An 18,212-nucleotide genomic window follows, 5' to 3' on the forward strand; every position below is an offset into this window, starting at 1 on the left:
TTTTAAAGTAATGGTAGCATTAAATGCGACAAACTCATAATTCTCCTATTATAACAACTACAATATTTGTAACTGTTCATCAATGGTATCTCCTTCTCAATAAATGATTAAGAGGTCAAGGATTCAATCCACATGGCCACTCTACCTTAGGAATTAATTTTCTAGGAGTTTCCTTATCACTCAAATGTTGTACTGTTAGGTGGATTGTTCTGTGAGATTAAGTACTTGAGGTGTTCATAAGCTCACTCGAATACAAATGAATATAAAAGACATCTATGGTATCTCATAATGGGTCTCACAAAATTATCAAACACAATTAAATTGATCACGATGACAACAAATATAATCAATGCTCATGTTTCAAAATATGGTTGATGCATGGATTGCAATTTTGGAAAATAAACATGGCCATAATGTATAATTTCATTAAATTAGCTAGACATATGTGTTTAATCAAAAGGTAAAATGAATTCCTCAAAACTCCATCCCACATCTAAATTGAAGGATGGCCAATCACACTCAGAAACATTATAGTAGGTTCCATTAGAACATTATCTATGGATTCTAACTCAAATTATGTCAACACTCATCACATAATATATATTATTTAAAGTGGTCACCACTGTATACTCGTATTCATCGTATATTAAACACACGATTGGACATATCAAAATGCAAGATGAATGATGTGTACATATATATATATATATATATTTTATATATATATATATATATATATATATATATATATATATATCAAAGTAATAAAGTATTTATCATCATAAATTCTCCTTCACATTAAGGAAAGCAAAAACACCAAAGAAAAATTAAAAGAAGGTGTCTCAATAAAGCTGCTTGCCCACTAAGTTAAGCACCACACAACTTTAAATGAAAAAAAAATCATAACATAATCATCATCTCTCCATTCTTGCCTCTCTTTACTCTTTTTCTTCCTTTATTTTCCTATACTCATCTCCTTTGAAACTCTTCACCCTTATTATTCCCAACCTAAGAAACCAGCTATCTCTCTGTGTGGCAACACATGGCCACTGGCCAACTTAGGAAGCTTATAGTTGAAGTTGTGGATGCTCGTAACCTCTTGCCTAAAGATGGACATGGATCATCGAGTCCTTACGTCGTGGTTGACTACTATGGCCAACGAAAACGGACACGAACCGTGGTGCAAGACTTGAACCCGACGTGGAACGAGGTTCTCGAGTTCAATGTCGGTCCACCATCGAGTGTGTTCGGAGATGTTTTAGAACTTGATGTGAACCATGATCGAAACTACGGGCCGACAAGACGAAACTACTTTTTGGGACGAATCAGGTTGAGTTCTACTCAATTTGTGAAAAAAGGGGAAGAGGCTTTGATTTATTTTCATCTGGAAAAGAAGAGCCTCTTTAGTTGGATTCAAGGAGAGATTGGCTTGAAAATTTATTACTCTGATTGTGTTACACCGCCCCCTTCTCCGCATGCAATGGTTGAGGAAGGCGATGCAATTAATACAATCGAGCAACCAACGACTGAGTCAGAACTAAAGCCTGAGCTGTCAGAGTCAGAGCCAAAACCAGAGACAGACTTAAAATTAAAGCAATCACCTTTGTTGGAAGAACAAGGTAATTCACTCGACTTGAAAAATCTACGATATTATACTCTAAGTAATTATTTAGAATTGTCACTAAAAATTTAAACTTAAAATCCTCTTTGTTATGATATATCTTTAAACTTTATAATATTTTTTAATCGTAAAATTTTAATTATTTGCTAAAATATGTTTAGGCTAAATTAGAATTTTAATTATTTGTTAAAATATTTTTAGACTAAATTATAACAAATATCTTTGAACTTTATTATTGTATTACTTTATAATTAACTTTCCTAAATAATAATATACTTATACAAATCTTTTTAGAATTTTAAATAGAAATCGAAACTTGTATTCTATGTACTTAAAATAACGTGGTCATCTAAAATTTTACTCTACATCAAAATTGAATTCATATACCTGATCTCCTTCAAAATTTTAAATAATTTGTTTTCTAAAATATTTTTTAGACGTTTATAAAAGATGAAGAGTAATAATATTGTAACTTTTGAAAGTATTAAGAATATTTTCTAAACAAACGATCAAATTCGAAAGAACTTTCTTTGCATATGATTTAACCTAAAAACAAAATGTTACAATGTAAATACATAAAACCTCAAAACCTTCCCTTTGGTTGAACCCTTCAATTGAAGGATATGGAATGAAAAACTTTGAAATAATCACATTCTTAAGTTTCTGATTGCATCACATTTTGTTACATAAACATCTTTTCATTGTTTTCAAGGATATGGAAACAACTTTTAAAATAATATAAGCTTTTTTTTTTCTTTTTCTAAAAAATAATTTCTTTTAATTATTATCTAAAATCATTGAAAAAAAAACTATGCTAACCGCAGTCCAAATTATGGATTTATTTTTCATCCATATTTATAGAAAAAAAAATTGTTATTATTCAAAAAGTTTCTTTTTCAAATTATTTAAACCGTATTAAAAAGATTTGGTGTTTAGGCTTCCAATTCAAATGAATGGAGGAGACTATTATATTTATACCCAGTGATTAGATGTGAAAACTATTAACAATGATAATACTCTTTAAAATCTCTTTTGTTACAACGTCTTTTTATTTCCTATTCATCATCTATCCCCTCTTTGTTACCATATCTACTATTTTTATTTATTATAGTCGACTAATATGCACCCTGGATCTATTAAACTAGATGTCATTAAAATCCACAAAACTATACAGTAACCATCAACCATTGATAATCAACTAAGCGAAGTACTAAACAACTACTTCATATTTAAATACTTTGTTACATTGTAATTCCATAATTTACCTACAATAAATTAAAGTTGTTACTCGTACATTTAACAGATGTCACACAACAAACGGACGAAACATCAACTATTGAAGGCAAAACCGCTCCAACTACAGAAAATTTGGCCAATAAGGGCAATGCAGCTACGAAAGCAGAAACTTCGGCAGTCGAGAGCAGTACTCCGACAGAGATTCCAACTCCTGCTGCTGAAACAGTGTCATCAGATCAAACCCATCCACCGCTAGAAGCGATGGAACAAGGGGAGGCGCCATCAAAAACATCACCGATGGAACAAGGGGAGGCGCCACCAAAAACATCACCGGAAGACAACCAAACTGAAGAGAAGCAACCGACAGCAGATTCAAAACAAGAAGCAGAAATCAACTTTACGCCACAGCCAATTAAAAGATCGATGCCGATACCAAGTTACAGATTGGAGTCAACAGAAAGTCAAACAATGGAAGGATCCACATTTGATCTTGTGGAGAAGATGCATTACCTCTTCGTGCGAGTAGTAAAAGCACGCTCACTGGCCACTAATAGCCATCCAATAGTGCAAATCGAAGCATTTGGAAAACGTATCACATCAAACCCAGCCAGAAAGAGCCACGTGTTTGAGTGGGACCAAACCTTTGCATTTAGCCGTGATGGAGCAGACTCTGCCTCAATGATGGAAATTTCGGTTTGGGATGGCAAAAAGGACGACGCCGTATCACCATCTGACGTGGACCGACGCAATTTCTTGGGAGGCTTGTGTTTCGACGTATCAGATATTCTATTGCGGGACCCACCGGATAGTCCATTGGCCCCACAATGGTACAAATTGGAAAGGGAAAGAAACGACGTCGCTTTCGGTGGGTATTTAATGTTGGCCACGTGGCTTGGTACTCAAGCTGACGACGCATTTGCCAACGCCTGGAAAACAGATGCCGGTGGGAATTTTCACTCTAGAGCAAAAATTTACCAATCGCCAAAAATGTGGTATCTACGCGCCACCGTGATTGAAGCACAAGACGTCGTTCCGATCACCGCTGTGAAAGAAGCTTCTTTTCAAGTCAAAGCCCAACTTGGCTTCCAAGTTTCCGTAACAAAACCCGTCGTGACCCGAAATGGCGCTCCGTCGTGGAATGAGGATTTGTTCTTTGTTGCCGCAGAGCCGATGACCGACCACTTGATCTTCACCGTTGAGAGCCGTCGAAGCTCGAAATCTTCGACCGTCATAGGAGTTGTAAAAATCCCACTCACTGAAATTGAGCGGCGAGTGGATGACCGGAAAGTGACAGCGCGGTGGTGCACACTCGCCGGAGTTGTGGATGAAAAGGGATCATCTTACAAAGGAAGAATTCAGGTGAGGTTGTGTTTTGATGGAGGTTATCATGTGATGGATGAGGCGGCGCACGTGAGCAGCGATTATCGGCCGACGGCGAGACAGCTGTGGAAGCCGTCGGTAGGTGTGATTGAAATTGGTGTGATTGGGTGCAAGGATTTGGTTCCAATGAAGTCCACGGCGACCGGAAAAGGATCCACCGATGCGTATTGTGTTGCAAAATATGGGTCTAAATGGGTTCGAACTAGGACAGTCAGCAACAACTTTGATCCGAAATGGAATGAACAATATACGTGGCAGGTATATATTTTCATATTTATAGCTCAAATATTTCTTATCTTTTACTTTTTCAGATATATTAAACTTCATTTTTTCCTTTTAAATAACCAATTTAGTTTTTCTTCTCATAAATTTAGTAATAAAATTAACATTTTGATACGTTCAATTTTTATTCCAATACTATAATCTTAGTCCATGTATTTTTTTGGTTTTAGCAGTTATCAATTGTTTGATTTTTTAAAAAGCTTTTTGTCATGTATGATATTTTATATTTATACATTTTAAAAATATATTCATATCTTTTAATTTCTTGTATGAAAATTATTATTATTTTCCATTAATTTTGATAAAAATTAACTAAATTAAGATTTATGAAAAATATCTAGACTAATAATGACAATATTTAAGGTCTAATACAAAACAAACTGTAGAGTAGGAAACAAAAATGATATTTTAACACAATTTAAAAATTTTGTTTGCAACCATGAATTAAAATTTTATCATAAAATTTAATATTAAAAAACCTGTTATGTATAGAGTTGAAGAATTTAGGAACAAATATAACGCAAAACTGAAAATTTATTAATGATCAAACGCTTTTTAAAAATTAAATGATTAAAATATCATAAATAAAAAATATTTTTAAAATCAATATATTTTGGTCTAACATAAAATTAATTTTCCTCCAGGTTTACGATCCGTGCACGGTTTTGACAATCGGAGTTTTCGATAGTATGGAAGGATCTGAAAATGGCGATCGACCCGATTCACGAATCGGAAAAATACGGATACGAATCTCCACCTTAAAAACCGGTAAGGTATACCGAAATTTTTATCCTCTCCTCCTTTTAACCACCGCTGGTACCAAAAAAATGGGTGAACTCGAAATCGCCGTCCGATTCGTCCGTTCGGCACCGCCCTTGGATTTCATACACGTGTACACCCAACCACTGCTGCCGTTGATGCACCACGTGAAGCCTCTCGGAGTTGGGCAACAGGATTTGCTCCGAGGTGCGGCGGTGGAGACGGTGGTTGGTCATTTTTCCAGATCGGAGCCGCCGCTTCGACGGGAGATCATTGTATTCATGCTGGATGCCGAATCACATAACTTTAGCATGCGAAAAATCCGTGTGAATTGGTACAGAGTCATCAATGTGGCCTCCACCATCATTGCCGCCGTGAAATGGATCGATGATACTCGATCGTGGCGGAATCCGACGGCCACGATACTGGTCCACGCGCTGCTGGTCATTCTGATTTGGTTCCCTGATCTGATCATTCCGACAGTTTCATTTTACGTTTTTGTCACTGGTGCATGGAACTACAAATTGCGATCGTCGGAGCTTATTCCGAGTTTTGATTCAAAGCTTTCGATGACGGACATCGTGGAACGGGATGAATTAGATGAAGAGTTTGATGACGTACCGAGCACGAGATCGGCAGAAGTTGTAAGGATGAGGTACGATAAGTTGAGGGTGATTGGGACACGTGTGCAAGGTTTATTGGGGGATTTAGCAACCCAAGGGGAGCGTGTGCAGGCGTTGGTGACATGGCGTGACCCACGCGCCACAGGTATTTTTACTGGGATATGCTTTATGGTGGCGGTGGTGCTCTACGTCGTGCCATTGAGGATGGTGGCAGTGGCGTTCGGGTTTTATTACCTCCGGCATCCAGTTTTTCGAGATCGGTTGCCGTCACCGGCTCTTAACTTCTTGAGAAGACTTCCGTCTTTGTCAGATCGACTAATGTAGGTTGTACAGAGAGAGAGCGAGTGTGTAGAGATGTTTGAAGAATGGAGAATGTTAGATAGGGGAGGAAAGATTTTTAAAAAATTATTCAATATGATTGTGAAATAATGTTATTGACAAATTTGGTATGGTTTCCTTCGTTTCCACAAAATTAAAGTTTGATAAAATCTCATGAATGATATCTATATTGGGATCAATTAAAATCTAGAGAATATTGGTATCGATCAATAAATATGATTTGCATCCTATTCCTTCATAATCTACGAGAAAAAAAGAAATAAATTTTAATACAATATATGTTCGTTATTCTAAAATTTTGCTATATATTTTTTAAATAATTTAATTATTTTTTCATATTTAAAAATGTCCTCATACAAATATTCCCTTAGGTGCTCAAGGGAGAGAGATTTGTAGAAAGAAAAAGATTAATTAAAATAATAATAATTATTGAATAAATTAGACCTTACTTATTGGTTATTGAATAAATTAGACTTTACATATTGGATAATCTATTTATAATTAACATTTTAAACACGTATCCACTATATTAATCATATTTTGTTCGTAGTTGTATGCGAATGAATGCGTATCACATCTTTACTTGAATAGTCGTGTTCTACTGGCATACACTGCAACAATTCAATTCTTCCCTCAACATATATACATTTGAATTTGAAGAAAGTCACATTTAAATAATTATATTTTTAATATTGAAAGAGGCAGTTGTGAGACCCCGTACTTGAATAGAAGGGTCATTTTTAAGAAATAAGTGTTTAAGTAAAGATTTTAGCAGAAGGTGTTCTGAGGAAGTGTTTTTGAGAACTTAAGTGTTCTGATGAATCCCGTTAAAGCTAGGCAACACGAGAAAAGGAGGTAGCATTTTGGTGCAAGGCGAACCGAAGCCAGGTGTTGAGAGTTAGGAATTTCCTGAAAAAATTTATAACTATTGTACTTAATTAATGGGCCACATGTAAGGAAATTAAGTTAAACATGGTTGTGTGAAATATTAAGCTTACAAGTGTAGCATTATAAGCAGGAGTTGGTGAGTTTTTATAATAATTTAAAGATGACTAATCCAAATTAGAATTAGTATAAATAGAAGAAAGTCAGAAGAGAAGGATGTCACTTTGAGATTATGACAAGAAAAGGTATTAAGTGCTGTTGTGCTGAAAAACCACTGGGCGAGAAGAGGAAATATGAAGCTAGGCAATATGAAGAAGGGAACTTGTGTTGTAAGTGATTTTCCAAAGTGTTTAATGATTTTATAGCTTTCTTCTAATTCCTTGTTGTTTGTAATGTTATTGTTCATGCGTTAACATTTATAAAAAGAAATGATTTTGAAAGAAAGCTTGTGTTATGTAAAATTTATTATTTGTTGAACGAATACTATATTTATTTGTAAACCATAATAGTCTTACTCTTATCAATGAAGCTAACTATTATGATAAGGAGTAAAGGCAACTATGTAGAAAATGACTGCATGATTACTATGTAGAAAATGACTGCATGATGGAGTGAAACTTGCCGATGCATAAAATGAGCGTATTGAGCTTAGCGGTTTGAGTAACGAGAAATAAACTAGGAAATTCTTCAAGGGATGCTGTTAATGAAAAGGACATCACAATAGTCTATATGTGAGAATGGTTCATGTTCTTGGTAGAAAGAAAAATGAAAGAGACTAATGAGTATTTATGTGTTATGAAAATGATTTCGAACGTTGTATGCCAAACATTTTTTCAAAACTATCACTCACTAAGTTTTGATTTATGTTTTAAGTTTTGATTTATGTTTTAAGTTTTCCCTCCCCCAGGTTTCTTTTAGGCATTAAGGCCAAGTCTGGATAAGGAATGCGAGTTCTATGCAAGGAAGCTGAGCAAGGCATTTAAAGCTTTATGTTATAGCTCATGTATTTAGAGAAGCATGGAAAATGTAGTTAGACCGAATTTATTAAGTTCATTATAAAATAGATTGTTTGTTAATATTTCCGCTGCGTTATGATTTTCCTTATCGCTTAGTAATTAAAGGAACTAAACAAAACTAGGCGATAAAGCCAAGTTTCAAAAACTTAAGTGAGTGTTCTTGCATTTCATCTTTAGGCGTTAGGAATGCTTAAGTTGCGCCGTGTGCCACATAGTGAGATGCAAGACACCTGCAGGGTGTCACAATCGTAACTTCTCAACACGATTGTGCGGCACTTGTTTAGCTCGATCAACAAGTCAGCCGTTCGAAATTCGGAATCCGCGGACAAACTCGCGGTATGATGTAGCCTCCCTCCTCGTTCTTGAGAAAATGTTTTTATAAAACGGGAGAGAGAAATTAAATAGTTGAAAACATCATAAAGAAAGCATTGAAGATTGTCAATTGCAAAGAAAATAGCTTAACTTGCAAAGAGTGCGACAAGGCTTGGGCGGGGGTCGAACTAGTCGTGTACCCCCTATAGTACATATTGAGATTTTTGGCCTTGGCACACTTGCATATGAAAAAGCCGAAATGTCACACTGTGGCTCGGCGACACGAAAACGAAAGAATTAACCTAAACTACTTTCAAGACATAAAAATAAAGCGATTTAGGGGAATTCGGGCATACGGTCATAGATAAATAATACCTTGGACAAGTATGCCCTTGACATTCTCCCCCACCTAAATGGTTGACGTCCCCATCAACTGGCGAAGCTTGAAATATTCTATCTTCTGCTTCCACGCTTCAAGATCTTCGACACGTTCCCAGCTGGTCTCCTCCACAGGAAGGTTCTTCTACTTTACCAGATACTCGTAGATCCTTCGTGCGGGTCTTCTGCCCCTTCTTACTCGCTCGGCCAAAATTTCTTCAACGTCTTTGTCTTCCTTCTGACTAAGGTCGATAATTGGACGAGTTACGATATTCCGCTGCAGGTCTTTAGTGTCTTAATGGTACGGTTTCAGGTTACTAACATGAATTACTGGGTAGATTTTCATCCATATGGGCAACGCTACTCTGTAAGAAGTATTTCCTACCTTTTTCAGCACTTCAACTGGTCCTTCGTACTTCCTGACGAGACGCTGGTCTTTGCGTCCTCGAAACCTGACTTGCTCTGGTCATAGTTTGATGAGTACCTGGTCTCCCGCCCGAAACTCAAGAGGTCGTCGCTTCTTATCTGCCCACTTCTTCATCCGCTTCGATGCTTTTTCTAAGTACGCTCGGGCGATGTCGTTTGTCTGTTTCCACTCCTTCGTGAAATTGAGGGCTTGAGGGTTCTTCCCTGCAAAGGGATGATCAACAAGGTGTGGCAGTACTGGTTGCCTCCCAGAAACAATCTCAAACAGGCTTCTCCCTGTAGATGAACTTGTCTGAGCGTTGAAACAGAATTGGGCTATGTCCAACAGCTGGACCCAGTTCTTTTGCCTTGCGTTTACAAAATGGCGCAAGTATTCTTCGAGCATGCAGTTGAATCGCTCGGTGTGGCCGTCAGTTTGGGGTGGTAGCTTGAGGATATGTTCAGACTTGTCCCCAAGAAGGAAAATAATTCCGTCCAGAAGGAGCCAATGAATCTACCATCCCTGTCACTCACTATACTTGTCGGGACTCCCCACAACTTAACAACATGCTTAAAGAACAATTGAGCTGTCATTTCTGCTGAACACTGTTTGGTGGTGGGGATGAAGGTGGCGTACTTTGAAAAACGATCAATGATGACTAAGATGGCTTCAAAGTCGCCTACCTTAGGAAGATGGGTGATGAAGTCCATAGAGACACTCTCCCAAGATCTTGTTGGAACCGGTAGAGGGTCAAGAAGTCCAGCAACCTTCACTTTCTCTACTTTATCTTGTTGGCAGATGAGACACGTCTTAGTGTACTGCATGACATCATCTCTCATATTCGGCCAAAAGTAGACCTTCTTCAACAGGACGTACGTCCGCTTCCATCCGGGATGGCCAACCCATAGAGTGTCGTGACACTCATATAACAATTTCTTCCTTAAGTCCCCTGCTCTTGGAATATATAGCCGATTTCCCTTTGTGACTAACAAGTCTTCCTTGACCAAAAACTGTCGTGTTTTGCCCACCTTCACTAAATTCATGATATTCTGAGTGGCATGATCTTTCTGTAGGAACTCTCTCAAGGTGTCTCTAGCCGACCCACCAATCTCGCTCCCTCAGAGGTGAGCTAATAGGCATATGGCTGCATGTTCTTGTTTTCGACTTAGGGCATCAGCAGCTTGGTTGCTCGACCCCTTCTTGTGTTCAAATTCGAAGTCGAACTCGGCCAGAAATTCCTGCCATCTTTCTTGTTTCGAAGTCAACTTTGGCTGGGTAAAGAAGTGGCAGGTTGCACTGTTGTCCGTCTTCGCTACAAACGACGAACCTAGTAGGTATTGTCTTCAGGCCCTCAAACAATGTACTACTGCGAGCATTTCTTTTTCGGACACAGTATACCTTCTTTCGGCTGCATTCAATTTTCGAATTTCGTATGCGATCGGGTGCCCATTCTGTAGGAGCACACCCCCCAACGCATAATCAGACGCATCTGTCTCGACTTCGAAAGGTTTGGTCACATCCGCAATCCCTAGAAGTGGCCCCTCCATCATGGCTTGTTTTAGGTCGTCGAAGGCGGCTTGGCACTCGGGGTCCCAATTCCAGTGAACATCTTTTTTCAGTAGTTCAGTTAGCGGGCTTGCTCGTTTGGAGAATCCCTCGACAAATCGACGATAGTAATTTGCCAGCCCGAGGAAGGAGCGTAACTCTGAGACTGATTTCGGCATTGTCCAGTCGCGTATCGCAACAATCTTCCCTTCTTCCATTCCAATTCGTCCACACTCTATCACATGGCCTAAGAAGTTTATCCACTCTTGTGCAAAAGAGCATTTTTCTCTTTTGACATACAGTTGATTCTCCTTCAATTTCTGAAAAACCTTTTGCAGGTGGTCTCTATGTTCCTCCATGGTCGTACTATAGACCACTATATCATCCAGGTAGACTACTACGAATTTATCGAGATATTCGTGGAAGACCTGGTTGATCAACGTACAGAAGGTTGCAGGGGCATTGGTGAGACCAAATGGCATTACAAGGAATTCGAACGCACCATATCGGGTGACACAGGTTGTCTTCGGCTCATCTCCCTCTGCAATTCTCACTTGGTAGTATCCCGACCACAAGTCTAACTTTGAAAAATACTTCGCCCCATGTAAGCGATCAAACAAGTCAGTAATTATGGGAAGTGGATACTTGTTGCGAACCGTGAGCTTATTCAGGACACGATAATCAATGCACTATCGTAAACTCCCATCTTTCTTCTTCTGGAAAAGAACTAGGGCTCCATACGGAGCTTTTGCAAGCCTAATGAACCCTGCATTCAGTAACTCATCTAACTGTTTCCGAAGTTCAGCTAACTCCGGAGGCGCCATACGATAAGCATTCTTCGCCGACGGTTTTGCCCCTGGCACCAACTCGATCTCATGATCAATCATTCTCCGAGGTGGCAAAGACTTGGGCAAACTATCGGGCATCACATCACGGTACTTCTCTAACACGTGCATAATCTCCTTAGGGTCTGTCTCCCCTGAGTTCTCTGACGAATTGAGTGGGATGGCCATAAACGTTGGTTCGTCTCGAGAGAGACCCTTCTTTAATTGCATGGCCGAGATCATTTTCAACCCATCTGGCTGACGTAGGTCAACCTGTACAACCGAGGGTGTAGATCCAGTGATCACCAAGCATTTGGCCAAAGGCATTAGGATTACTTGATGTTCGAGTAGGAACTCCATTCCCAGTACCACATCAAAGTCATCTATTTTTACTACTACAAAGTCTACGAGGCCACTCCATCCTCCCAATCTTATCGTCGTTCGTTTCACTAGTCCGATGATAGGTAGGGCAGCAGAATTCACGGCTTTCATTCTTCCTGCATCCTTCTCCCAGCGGAGATTCAAACGTTTAGCTTTTGCTTCTGTTATGAAATTGTGGGTGACACCGGAGTCAACCATAGTACTTTTGGTTGGCTTCTGGTTGATTCAGGTGTCAACGTACATTAAGCCTGTTTCCACTGGTGTGTTTGTTTCCCCCACCTTTTTCTAGAGAGATGACAGAAATTTTAAGGCCCCCATTCGAGGGTTATCAACTTCTTTTGTCTGGTCTACTTCCCTCTCGGTTTGACTTTGTTGATTGTCTGAATCTGAGGCTAAAGATTCTTGGAATACATTGAAAGCAGTTTTGTTCGGGCATTCCCTGGCCATGTGTGGTCCCTTACATATGAAGCAACTAAGAGGACGATTGGACACATTCTGGTTACTTGGTCCTCGCCAGAAGTTTCCAGTATTCGATTGATGGGACCTACGATCTCCATTAAAGCATCTGTCCCCTCCCGTAGTTTTAGGAAGAACTTGGGCGGTTGTTCCTACTTCCCCCATATGAGGAACTTGGATGACGTCTCGCATCCTGAGAGTCATTAGACAGGTCAAACAGCCGTTTGGTTGCAACGTACGTGGACGTGAGGTCTTGAACTCTTTGTTCATATAGCTTTGTCTTCGCCCACGGCTTCAATCCTTCGACAAAACAGAAAACTTTGTCTTTCTTGGACATATCGCATATATCCAACATCAGTTCCGCGAACTGTTTCACATACTCCCGAATACTACCGGTGTGTTTCAGCTCGCGTAACTTCTGTCGAGCCAAGATCTCGACATTTTCAGGGAAGAATTGTGAGTGAAGTTCTCTCTTTAAAGCGTCCCAAGTATCTATCGTGCAACGTCCCTTCTGCATATCAACAAATGGGGACCTCCACCATAACTTGGCATCCTCAGACAGATGCATCGTCGCCAACGTGACTTTGGCTTCCTCTGTAACCGTGTTTGTGGCTCTGAAGTACTGCTCCATGTCAAAGATATAGTTTTCTAGGACCTTCGCGTCTCTTGCCCCACAGAAGGGCTTTGGTTCTGGGATCTTCACTCTACTAACCGAAATGTCTCCTCCAGCGGGAGCTTGGTTTACCATTGCTCGCATTGTGAGGCTCAGTCTCGCATTCACATCTGCGATTTCGTTTCTGATGACGTCGAGGGTAGCTCGGAAATCCTCTGACATGCCGTTTATCATCTCTAACAGTGTCTTTTAAGAGTTATCCATCTCTTGAACACGCTCCTCAATATGGGCAACAGAGCCCGTCGAATTGTCTCCACGCTCGTAGTTGACAGTTCTTCCGATGTTTATGTTTGTTTCCAGGGTGTCGACCCTTGCCATCAACTCTTGTATCGGAAACCCTTCGACACGGCCAGCTACCGCATCAATCGTATTAGTTTTCTCGAAAATTTCATCGAGACGAGACTCCAAGTAGCGGATGGAGTCGGGACTTCGACTAGGTAGAGCATCTGCTCTTCTATCTCTACTAGTCGATCTCTTTGGGACTTGCTCGATGGATTAGCGGACAACATGTTTCGGTCTTATCATCGATTAGCCGATTTGGCTCTGATACCACTTGTCACAATCGTAACTTCTCAACACGATTGTGCGGCACTTGTTTAGCTCGATCAACAAGTCAGCCGTTCGAAATTTTGAATCCACGGACAAACTCGCGGTATGATGTAGCCTCCCTCCTCGTTCTTGAGAAAATGTTTTTATAAAACGGGAGAGAGAAATTAAATAGTTGAAAACATCATAAAGAAAGCATTGAAGACTATCAATTGCAAAGAAAATAGCTTAACTTGCAAAGAGTGCGACAAGGCTTGGGCGGGGGTCGGACTAGTCATGTACCCCTATAGTACATATTAAGATTTTTGGCCTTGACACGCTTGCATATGAAAAAGCCAAAATGTCACACTGTGCTCGGCGACACGAAAACGAAAAAATTAACCTAAACTACTTTCAAGACATAAAGATAAAGCGATTTAGGGGAATTCGGGCATACGGACATAGATAAATAATACCTTGGACAAGTATGCCCTTGACACAGGGTGGGGCTGCGAGGCGTGACAACAATGAAGGAAAAAAAATTCGTGAGATAAACTTGAGCAGTCACATCCATGTTCCCATCTCGTTTTTTATTTATAACTTGTTATAAATATTCTTATTACACTTTCTATTAATTCACTTCGAATATCCTCATAATTTTTTATCATCTATTTATGTTACATTTTTATACATTTTCTGGACAACTCTATAAATATACGTTGTACAGATCATTTGTAACCTACACATGTTTTCAATTTTTCTTTTTATTATCACCATACCTCTCATGTTCTTATTCTTGTTTTTCTTTTTCGACCTCTACTTTATGATATTTTTGATGGGGTAAAAGTATGCTTTTATTTTTATTTTTGACATTTATCGTAAATGACTAATATGCTTCATATATAGAGTATATACGTATTTGTATAATGCGTACTGAGTGTTGACAAATATTTTATCCAAGATCAATAAAATTGCATTTATAAAATGTATAAAATTAAATATAAAATTATATTTTAGTTATAAAGACATGTTTCAAGATAATTTTGAAAATTAAAAAAATGGATTTAAGAATTTTAAATTTACTCTCAAATATGTACAAACGTTGTATTTTTAGGTTAAAAGAAAAGTTGGGTTAATGATTTTAAGGGTATAAAAATATATGTGGTTATTAGTCGATCTCTAAAGCTTGCTCAAGCTGGGATAGAATTGTAGTTTAATTCTTAGGTTGTAATTAAACTTTCATAATCTTTTACATACTAATATTTGTTTAAGATGTATTCGTCATTAGATGATAATATATATGTGTGTTTGGATAATATTTACATATACATATTTCTATATTTTGAAATTACAATTAGATGACATCACTCAATTTCAATAAGATTTGATTTCTCCTCATCACCGTTTATACATTTCTTGTTTTGTTTTGTTTTGTTTTTGCCTCGGCTCTTACCCATTTTTACATTTTTTTTTCTTAAAATTTAATTTAATTTAATTGTGAGAAATTGATTTACACAATACTCATATTGTTTTAAAAGTTTGATATTATTATCCCTTTGACTTTTATAACTAGGATGTTTGTGGTTATGAGACAGAAAATGACATGAGAGTGCTCTAATTAGTTTTATTTCTAAGTCAACACAAACTCACTTTTTATAATTCTAACAAATTTTTATTTCAAAAGTATGTTTTGAAATGTTTATAAAAGGTGATCCTAGAGTAATATTTTAAATATCAATTTTTAAAACTAGAGCTATTTTTCAAACCATTTTCAAAGATCTTCATAGAAGAACTTTTTGAAATCCTCCATATACTTCATCTGCAACCGTATTACTATGATGATCGAACCATCGTTGTTTGGCCCTAACATGATGAACGCCTTCCCATCATTATCTAATATTGATGGTCCAACATAATCTGGGTATCCCCACCCGAAATCTGCGTCATATATTGGCATCGACATCCAAGACACTATTGATAGATTCGGGTTGCCCCAGAATGTACCTTTAACTCGAATAGTGTCCTCTTGTGTTGCTAGAAAGTCTATCGCTGACGTCACATATTCATCAGTCATCTTCCATGATGCTTCTCTTATCCTTTTAGCTGCATAGCTTAATGGTTGAGACTTTAACTCCCCAAACTTGCACTGTGGAGTTATGCTAATCAAGGCAGCATTTCCACAAAAGTTTTTGGGGATGGGTTTCCTAAGCCGTTGTCTTACGTTGACAACTATCTGAACCAACGTTGATTGTTTGCTTTTGTCATCGTTGATGTTACGGGCTTTGCTCGCACACACCCATATGTGCCCCGTGATAGATTCATATCGACTGTATGGACGTGGTTGCAGTAGTTCTTCATTGACGACATCTACCACTTTATCGATGTTTCGATTAGTTGGATTTGAAGAATTTGCTCTTGTTCTTAGCTTCTCAACTTGCTCCCTGGTAAGTTTCAACAATGTGGATTTGGTTTCTTTCATCTTCTCCTCCTGTTCAATGATTTAAAATTTTAGAGAGATTTAAAAATCATTTCAACCTAAATAAAAAAAGATGTTCCATATGTTCAATATGTTAATAGAGACAAGGGGGAGGTAGATAACTAAACTATAGTTATTGATCATTAAGGTGAATTTCAACAAAACCTAAGAATTGAACCATAGAGAGATGGAATTTCAATTCATAATTTAGCTTACCTCAGAGTCGGAGCAACCTATGAGGAATGGCAATACGTCGTATTCACAGTGGTAGAATCGTGGCGTGCAAAATGGTTTTTGTGCTTGAAGAACATTTCGATCATGCGATGGTTGCAAAATACTCTCTGCCGTCTTCTCTCCTCGTGCAATGCTGGCCCACGAGTTGATGAACATAATGGCAGAGACCCCATCGACAAGAGTGTGAGAAACGTTGAGGCCAATAACAAGTCCACCACAATTGAATCTCGTCACTTGAACAAGAAACATTGGTACATCTTCCATTGGTGAATTATAATCTACCTCAGGAGTGAGTTTTCGTACAACATCAGAGGGTGTGAAGTCACTGTAATCATCGAGTGTGCCACCATAAGAAGCTTCGATGAACACGACACCTGCAGCACAACAGTGGAGCTCGAGTCGACCGCCAACGATCAAGCGGAGGCGCCCAGCGAAAGGGTAGTAAGGTACAAGGATTTGGCTAAGGGAGCTTTTTAAGGAATCAACAACGACGACTGTGTTGGGGGATTTGTAGACGTAGACGGTTGAGATGTGAGTCCATGCCCTAAATTGGTCAGCTTCCGATAATGGAAGTGTGAGATTGGGAGTTGGGAGGTTAGGAATGATGATGGAGGAAGAATGAATAGTTATAGACTCCATTGTTGTTGGTTTTCAAGAGTTTGAATGGAATGAGGGAGTTGCTTTTTAAGTTAATTTACATCTTAAATAGTTTTTCACTATATATTTATACATATATATGGGAATAAATGTGAGGGGAGGCCATTGTGTGTGGGAATTGGTAAAATTAAAGATGATTTAATATGGTTTGACATGTATATTGGCATTATTCAAATATGCATTTTCGTTCTTGACGATATTAAAATTCAATAGTCGTACTATAACATAGAACATATTCTACATAATTTAAGTTTATGATATAGATTCATGCTAAAACTAATATGGATGAGTAGAAGTTCGTATATGTTGTCTACGTCACAATATACAAGTTGGAGTTTATTATTGATTTTGTGGTTATAAGCTCTTTGAGATTTCTAGCCAGTGTTACGTTTTTTGACTAAATTAATTTTCGTACTACAATTAATTAGGTTAGGTACTATAAATGGATAAGAAATTTGAATTGCTAATCTCTTAGTCAATAGTGTATTATTTGTCCAGTTGAGTTATGTCCCTTTACTTGCTTAGTTAAGTTTTAATACTCAATTATTTTGTTTCATTGATGTTAATGTTATGAAAATATTGTTTGACACTGTGGCCTTATTTATTTTGGTTTAGGTAAAAGAAAAAACAAAACGAATTTGAAGTTGGTTTTGATTGTAAATAAATGTTTTATTTATGATTGCTCCAACATTGTACTTTGTGATTGCATTGATGGTAGGATGTTAGGGTTAGAATTGTAGTATAGTTCCTATGATTTAAGTCATAAATGTTTGATTTGTGATTGTAGTTGAATTTGGTGAAACCTTTGGGGGAAAAAAATTTGATACAATTTGTGATTCTAAATTATATTTGTCCAAAAAGGAAGGTTGAAGTACTTCCTGACGTTGAAAGTCAATTACAAGACCATGATGTTGTATTGTGAAAGATGTAACTATTTTGTATACTGAAGTACTTCCGGGTTTCAAATTGGTTACATGCTCCCTTTCCATTCCACTTTTACTTTCTTTTCTTTCTTTTTTTTTCCATCTTTCTTTTTCAATTTAAGTTCGGATTCAACATAAGAATAATGATAATCCATTGTGTGGTCTTTTGAAATTTTATATAATACAAGTGCCAACCTGAAAATAAATATTTTAGTTTGGATAAATAACGAACAAAATATTATTTACACAATATATAATAACTTTGAAAACGGAAAAAGCTT

General features: G+C 37.8%; 2 protein-coding genes across 2 annotated transcripts; one reads left to right on the forward strand and one right to left on the reverse strand.

The window, feature by feature from the left end:
* The first annotated feature begins 910 nt into the window (after positions 1-910).
* On the forward strand, positions 911-6,407 carry LOC103485991 (FT-interacting protein 7). The gene is made up of 3 exons (XM_008443772.3): positions 911-1,619; positions 2,925-4,495; positions 5,164-6,407. Exons 1-3 carry the CDS (start codon positions 1,043-1,045, stop codon positions 6,223-6,225), a joined length of 3,210 nt encoding a protein of 1,069 aa, XP_008441994.1. The 5' UTR covers positions 911-1,042; the 3' UTR covers positions 6,226-6,407.
* An 8,833-nt stretch (positions 6,408-15,240) lies between these two features.
* Positions 15,241-17,018, reverse strand: LOC103485990 (spermidine hydroxycinnamoyl transferase-like). Its single transcript, XM_008443771.3, has 2 exons — positions 16,334-17,018; positions 15,241-16,129 (listed from the first exon to the last, which is right to left on the reverse strand). Exons 1-2 carry the CDS (start codon positions 16,988-16,990, stop codon positions 15,413-15,415), a joined length of 1,374 nt encoding a protein of 457 aa, XP_008441993.1. The 5' UTR covers positions 16,991-17,018; the 3' UTR covers positions 15,241-15,412.
* Between the last annotated feature and the right edge of the window lie 1,194 nt (positions 17,019-18,212).

The sequence above is a fragment of the Cucumis melo genome, chromosome 8, assembly GCF_025177605.1.
Source record: "Cucumis melo cultivar AY chromosome 8, USDA_Cmelo_AY_1.0, whole genome shotgun sequence".
NCBI classification, from domain to species: domain Eukaryota; kingdom Viridiplantae; phylum Streptophyta; class Magnoliopsida; order Cucurbitales; family Cucurbitaceae; genus Cucumis; species Cucumis melo.

Excerpts from the sequence above, each read along its gene's own strand:
- LOC103485991 (XM_008443772.3), top strand. The coding sequence starts at position 1,043 with ATGGCCACTGGCCAACTTAGGAAGCTTATAGTTGAAGTTGTGGATGCT. Across the intron at positions 1,620-2,924 it reads ACCTTTGTTGGAAGAACAAG|ATGTCACACAACAAACGGAC; the intron begins GTAATTCACTCG and ends TACATTTAACAG. Across the intron at positions 4,496-5,163 it reads ATGAACAATATACGTGGCAG|GTTTACGATCCGTGCACGGT; the intron begins GTATATATTTTC and ends ATTTTCCTCCAG.
- LOC103485990 (XM_008443771.3), bottom strand. The coding sequence starts at position 16,990 with ATGGAGTCTATAACTATTCATTCTTCCTCCATCATCATTCCTAACCTC. Across the intron at positions 16,130-16,333 it reads TAGGTTGCTCCGACTCTGAG|GAGGAGAAGATGAAAGAAAC; the intron begins GTAAGCTAAATT and ends ATCATTGAACAG.